The sequence below is a fragment of the Lolium rigidum genome, chromosome 4 (genome assembly GCF_022539505.1).
Source record: "Lolium rigidum isolate FL_2022 chromosome 4, APGP_CSIRO_Lrig_0.1, whole genome shotgun sequence".
Classification (NCBI taxonomy): Eukaryota; Viridiplantae; Streptophyta; class Magnoliopsida; order Poales; family Poaceae; genus Lolium; species Lolium rigidum.
The window spans coordinates 48183540-48190447 of NC_061511.1; the positions used below are offsets into that span (position 1 = coordinate 48183540).

At 51.6% G+C, this 6908-nt stretch overlaps 1 protein-coding gene across 1 annotated transcript; it reads left to right on the plus strand.

Annotated features, from left to right (window-relative positions):
* Positions 1 to 2679: 2679 nt before the first annotated feature.
* Positions 2680 to 4335, plus strand: LOC124649298. Its single transcript, XM_047188948.1, has one exon. It carries the CDS (start codon positions 2725 to 2727, stop codon positions 4186 to 4188), a length of 1464 nt encoding a protein of 487 aa, XP_047044904.1. The 5' UTR covers positions 2680 to 2724; the 3' UTR covers positions 4189 to 4335.
* Positions 4336 to 6908: the final 2573 nt, after the last annotated feature.

Sequence of the window (6908 nt, forward strand, 5' to 3'; positions counted from 1 at the left end):
TGTCGTTTCCGTCCAGTCTCGGGACGAAGACCACCGAGCCCTCCGCTATCTCGTGGTCGCCGAAGTAGTACGCGTTGTTGACGCCGCGCAAGCTCGCCGAGACCGTAAGCCCCGAGCGCAGCGGCGCGGAGACCACGAAGCGCTCCATCAGCAGCAGCGGCATGGCGGCTCCTTCCGGCACGCGGACCTGGTCGCCTTTCGCCCTGTGGAACAGCCTGTGGCTCAGCGTCAGCGGCGGCTCGCCGCCGGAAGACACTGTGGTGGTTGCCGCGGTGACGGAGCCGTAAACGTCGTGAGGCGGCGGCTCGCCGTCGCAGCTCACCACCACGACCCCCACGGCGGCTTTTACGAGCGTCTGGCCTCCTCCGTCGTCTGCGTCGATGGCGCGAGGCGGGTGCGCATTGCAAGCCGTGGGCGCCGTCGAGCTGAGACGCGCCACCCCGAGCAGTCTGTCCGCCGCCATGGTGGTCCATGAGGCCGGCACCCGAGATGGCCTGAGGTGGGTGGGCGAGCACCGGCTGAAGATGGTCGTACAGATGCGAAGCGCCCAAGCCATCCGGTTGCTGGCCGGCCAAGTACTCCTATCTACACAGTGTATGTGAGCTGCGCTGGTCAAAACCGAGGCGTGGTTCCTCTAGCGACGAGGACCACACGTACACTGGATCTCGTGTTGCTGGAGAGACTCTTCTCCTCCCGTCCCGTCAAATCACCACCGACATGGTTTGGAATTTCAGTTTGGGTAATATCTCGGCCACCGCTGATACCATTGAAATTCACTGTCCAGTGATTTCAGTTTTCATTTCGGCCAAAGCGCCTGGAATTTTCTCTCGAAATCCATTAAAATATTCAAAATTGTGAAAATGGTTTGAGTTATTTTTGAATTAACCTATAGTGGAATATTTTGATGGTAAGGTAATTATTTCTTGGTCTACTGGAATCACTGAACTTCGGTGAATTTCAAAGAATGAAAATGTTTTCCATAATCACCAATCCCTAAACTTGTAGTCACCGCTAAAAATGGTCCTCAAACTCAGCAAAATGTATCAATACTCTCATCCTCTCGGGCTCCCTCTAGCGCGCTTGCGTGGGTTGTACCAAGTACTTCCACGTGAAGGCTAACACACTCCGCCATAAAATCCCTCATGGCCCTCATCTGTGATCCTCATTCTAAAGGCAGGGTGCCTTCCCGTGTTGATGTCGACAAGCTCGATGATACTAAACCTTCCCTGTTCTAAAATGAGCATCATCTGAAACTCAACCAGCTACCGCCTCTCCACGTGTGCGTCTTTTTAGTCCCGGCTCGTAGCACAAGCCGGGACTAAAGACCCTCCACCCCCTCGCCAGACAATGCCTACGTGGAGAGCATTTAGTCCCGGTTCGTAACCCAACCAGGACTAAAGGGGGCCTCTAGTCCCGAATTCACAGTCTCGGTAGGGCAACCGGGACTAAAAATCGTTCCAAACTGGGACTAATTGAAGGCCCGTTTCCTATTAGTGTGCATGCATTGAACGATGTAGGGCGTAGTCTTCATTTTGAAAAAAAAAACTTGGCGCGATCAAGACTAAGGAGATGATGCGATGTTGTGAAGAAACATGATGCCTGTAAAGCTACAAAAACCCACGGCATGGCAAGATACACAAAATGACAAGAGTGGTGAAGAAAAAATGTGAGCAGTGGTGGGGGTAGTCAGAAGAGATAAATTTAAGAAAACTACAAGACACACACAAGGGATATAAGGTATATAACATGATAAACAGCGATGCTGTCCTTGATCGCTCTTAAGGCTATGATGCCAGACAAAATCGTATGCACACCTCGTCTAGAGCAAAAAAAAAAAATGCTGCTACCACGGGTGATGAGCGCAGAATCAGACATAACTTTTGGTGGTAGAAGGGCTGGCCGAAGCAGAATCAGACAACTTCGGTCAGCCGTTCCATCGCCAAAACTTTTGGCTCGATCCAGTTCTTTCAACTTTTTTGATTTTTGCTAGCCTTTGTGGAGGATATTGAAGAAGCTAGACTGCAGGGTCTATATATGTAACTCATGTTTGCACGGATTGATTCAAGTGTATATATATACACACACACACAGAGAAACCATCACCCATCAGACTACCATGTCAAACTTGCACAAACAGCAAGCACGCTGCTATATAGTTTAAGGCTCCCACTCATGGAGCCAAGGGTCAAAGAGGGTTACCCGTATTTCCAATTGTTTTACAAGTTCAACGTTCGGCCAACTATCCTGCATCAATGCAATGTTTCTGGCGTCGTTTTACCAATTGGTAGCTAGATTTGCGTATCCCCGCCGCCGGCACCGCGCCCTGGTGGCACCGCCACCGGCAACACCCATCTTGGCAACCTTGCGGCAGGTGCCGCCCACCACATCCACCCCTGCCGCCAGCGACAACAACTTCTCTTGCGGCAGGCAACACACACGCCGACGGCGGTCGGCGCGACACCCTCCGTCCCGGGGCGGGGTCGAAAAGGAGTCATTTTTATTCAGTTCTCGTCCCGAGGTGTTGTAATCGGGATCGGATCAATCGGAGATCCGGCAATTTGTCTGCTTTCTTGGGCCGGATCCCTCCATAAATAAAGGCGGCGGCTGGCTAAAACTTTTGATTTTGGAGAAGTGGTAGTCAGGATTTGGCGAATAAGGTGATATACCTGGTCAAGGCTTGTGGACATTAAGAACAAGAAGGGGTCTCGTCGCAGCCACAAAGCGATGCAGAAAGCCGCAGCTAGCCATGAAGTTTCTGGCGAAACCGGAGGAGATGGGCTTAGTAAGCTGCCCAGTGACATTCTACTCGACATCCTCGAGAGGGTGGACACGCTAGATGTCTTAAGAACTTGCATCCTCTCAAAGCGAATGCTGAAGCTCCCCACCATGCTCTCTCGGTTTGATTTAAATATTGCTTCCCTTATACGTCACCATGACCTGGCGTCCCATGGGTTCAACACTGCTCACATTGCTCGGTACAACAATGTTGTTTCTGGGGTCACGGAGAAGGTCCTGAGTGCAAGGAATCTAGAGATCCCCATCCTAAAGCTGACGGGTAGATTCTATTTGAGGCGTGATGAATGTTTCTCCATCGGCAGAGCTTTTGCCCGCATCATGGAAACCCAGAAGGTCGACGAAACTGAGTTTACGCTCGTCACAGAGAAGAGCTGTGCCAAATGCGGTCGCGACGATCTACTCTGCTACGCGAAGCTGTTCAATACCTGGTTTGGTGACTGTCCAGTCGTATTTGCTGGCCTTACACGCCTGTGGCTGTGCAACATGAGGTTTGCTGAACATGACATCTCCAACATGCTCAGCACCTGCAAACGGCTGCGGAATCTGCGCCTCGCCTACTCTGACGCAGGGGTCGGTTCGGTGCTACAAGTAGAGCACGATGAACTTGTTGAGCTCAGCATCGAGCATGGAAAATTTGAGGCAGTCCAGCTCAACTGTGTACCAAAACTCCAACGAGTGAACTATACTGGTTGGTCTTACCCATACCCCAACCTGTCTTTTGGTTGTGTCCCGCAGCTTTCACGGCTAAGTCTCATACTAATGGGTATTAGTTTTACCAAGAATCTCCACTTAAGTTATCTCCTTGCTAGTGTCCCCTCGAGGATAATCGACCTGCATCTGGATTTTAAAAGTGAAAAGATTTGGGTTGTACCAGAATGCCCGAAGCTGCTTGCCCCTGTGCTCTGCAAATTACGGGTTGTGAATCTGGTTAATCTTCCTGAAGGATGTGATATTGCTTGGACCATGTTCATTATCGAAGCTGCACCAGCCCTGAAGGAGATGTGCATCAGGGTTTGGGATCATTGGTGTAAAATGGTCACAGACCAGGAATTTAGAAAGAAAAATGGTTACTGCCAGAAAGCAAATGTGGAGTGGCAACCATTTGCTAGTGATTTCAAGCACAAGAATCTGGTTAAGCTGACCATCTACGGCTTCCAACCTGATGAATACTTTTTGCTGTACGTTAGGAGCGTGTTGGAAGTTGCGGTGAACATGGAGGAGGTATCTCTGCAGGACAGGGAGGCGTGTAAGCGCTGTGGGCACTTGGATCCAAGCATCAAGGTTTCTCCTTCAAGATATCCGCAGACTGGCGAGGAGAAGAATATGTTAAGGGAGGAGATCACTAAGGAGCTGCGGATGGTTTCGCCTGGTGTTATTCGCTTTGAGCCGTAATAACTGATAAAACGAGATGCATGCCATCAGTATGGTCTAGAGTCTGTGTATTAAAAGATGCATGGTATCGTATTATGTTGCCGAACACTGTAAATAAGCAAGCACCTGGTGTACACTTTATTTCTTCTTCTTGTTGTTTAATAAATTGATTGAAGTTTGTATTAAACAAAAAAAATTGGTAGCTAGATTTGCTTCAGGAGCTGCTTCCGTGCTTTCAACACTCTTTTTTTTTAAACCAAGGCAAAAGTTTTCCTCAACCTATTAATTTAGAAGAGGATGCCTAGTTAACTAATGAAACACCGGGTGAGAACCGTCCCAACAACATCACATGCGGACTAAACTCAAAGTCTGCAACTTCTCTTTTTTTGTGGGTAAAAATACCCAACTCCTCGATCGCCTAGGAAAACCCACCAATTTTTCCCACCCATTGTGATCGTAAGCTCTCAACACAAAGATCATCACACACAACAGAGAAAACCCACTAGTAACTCTCGGACCATGGCCGCAAAGCGCTGCTAAATAGAGAGCACCTCACTGCGAGAGCGCATAAAAAACGACTAGGTGTACCGTGAAAAATCATCAATGAATAAAATATAGTATCGATGGCCCCCTTTTGAAGCAAAGGGAGCCGGACCCCAAACATTTGAATGAACTAAATCAAAAGGTCGCTGAGATACAGACTAGTAGGATAGGGAAGCTGAATTTGTTTGCCTAACCTACAGCCCTGACAATTTAAGGACACATCTCCTGAGACAGACCCCAGAAGACCACGACGAACTAATGACGATAAACGAGAGCCACAAAGGTGACCCAGCCGATGATGCCACTGCTGAAAAGAGCCAGTGACAGAAGCAGCAACCGCAGGAGAACTGACAGATGAAGTGTCAGCGGATGGAACGCGAAGCCAGTCTAACTCCCATAGCCCCGGAGACTCAAGGCTGCGAGGGCCAGCTCCAACCAGGGCATGTGTACGGCGGTCCTGAACAGCACAAGAATCAGCGTCAAGAATGACGCGACAACCAGAATCAGTAAGCTGACTAGCAGAAAAAAGGTTCATCTTAAGACTAGGAACATGAGAAACGTCAGGAACAGAGAAAGAGGAAGTAGAGAGGGTGCCTCGACTGGAAACAGGAAGAGAGGTACCATCAGCCGTGATAACACGGACAGAAGAAATAAGAGAGCGAAGAGCAGAAAGAATAGAAGACGCGGAAGTCGTATGAAAAGAAGCTCCAGAATCCAGATACCACGGGGATGACATACCTGACTGTGTAGAAGGTGGTGGTCGCGCGGTGCCAGAAGAGCTAGGCACAGAACCAGCAGTACCCGACGAGGAAGAACCTGTAGCAGCAAGCAGACCACGAAGACCACGGATAATGTCCTGATCAGACAGTGCAACAGTAGAAGATCCTGAAGAACCAGCCTGCTTACGAGCATGGTACTGCTGACGTAAGCTGGGATCCCTCCTCCAGCAGCTAGAGACATCGTGGCCAGACTTGCCACAGTAGGCGCAGGGAGGACGAGGAGGTGCTGTCATACCACGAGGCTGCTGAGGCTGACTCTGGCCCTAGACCGGAGGAGTAGAGAGTATCGGCGATACTGGAGACCGCAACGAAGCAGACGGTACAAGAGAACCACGAGCAGACGGCACAGGAGGACCACGAGCAGCAAGTACAGAGGGAACCTCAAGAAGACCAGCACCACGAAGACGAGTCTCCTCAGCACGAAGCTCAGACAGTACCTTAGAGAGCGGTACACGACCACGGGCAAGCAGCTGGGCACGACGCGGCTCAAACTCCTTGCGGAGCCGCGACAAGAACTCAAATACACGCTGAAACTCCAGATCCGCGCGCACAGTCAGACAACAGGGACAGGTGGCACACACAGCTGTACGAAGAGAATCAAGCTGACGCCAAATAGCAGCACTCTGAGTATAGAACTCATCAATAGTGGAATCACCCTGCTGAAGAGCATGCTCCTGGCGAACCACAGACAGGTAAAGAGCATCCCCAGACGGCTGATAGCGTTGACGAAGAAAAGCCCACTGAGCAGCAGCAGTGGGAAGACCCATGAACTCAGCAGCATACTGAGGCAGAACACTGGAAGTGGGAACAACAACAGCACGAGCATCATCATCTATCCATTGAGTGTAGTCACTCAGATCTAGCCGGTACGTCGCAACAGCAGTAGAATGCTCCTGGACCTTCCGGTCATACTCAGCCAGAGCAGTATCATCAACACTCTTGGTTGCATCCTTGACCTCCTGAGTAGCATCGGGGGCAAGGGCAACGGGCGTCGGTGCAATAGGCGTCGTAGGAGCAGTGGGGCGCCGCGGACAGGGGACCTCGCCAGAAAGCACACCCCAAAGACGAAGACCGCACATGTGGACGCGCAAAAGGCAGCGAAATCAGGGTAATTCGCGCCATCAAAAATCACCGGGCAGCGAAGAATCGCAAGATAGCCCGACGAGGAGGACATAGCTCTTTTTTACGGGACGAAACAGATCACGCACGCGACGGGAGGTCGCACGCGAAGATGGACGGGGGCGGACGGCCGGGTGGCGGCGGCCGGGAGGCGGTAGCCGGGGCGGCGGCCGAGGCGGGCGCCGGCCAGCAGCGGGACGGGAAAGGCGGGCCGGGCGGCGACGGCCGGAGGCGGCGGCCGGCGACGGACGGGGGCAGGACGGGCGGCGGCCGGAGGGCGAGCGGCCGGGGCGGGCCGGC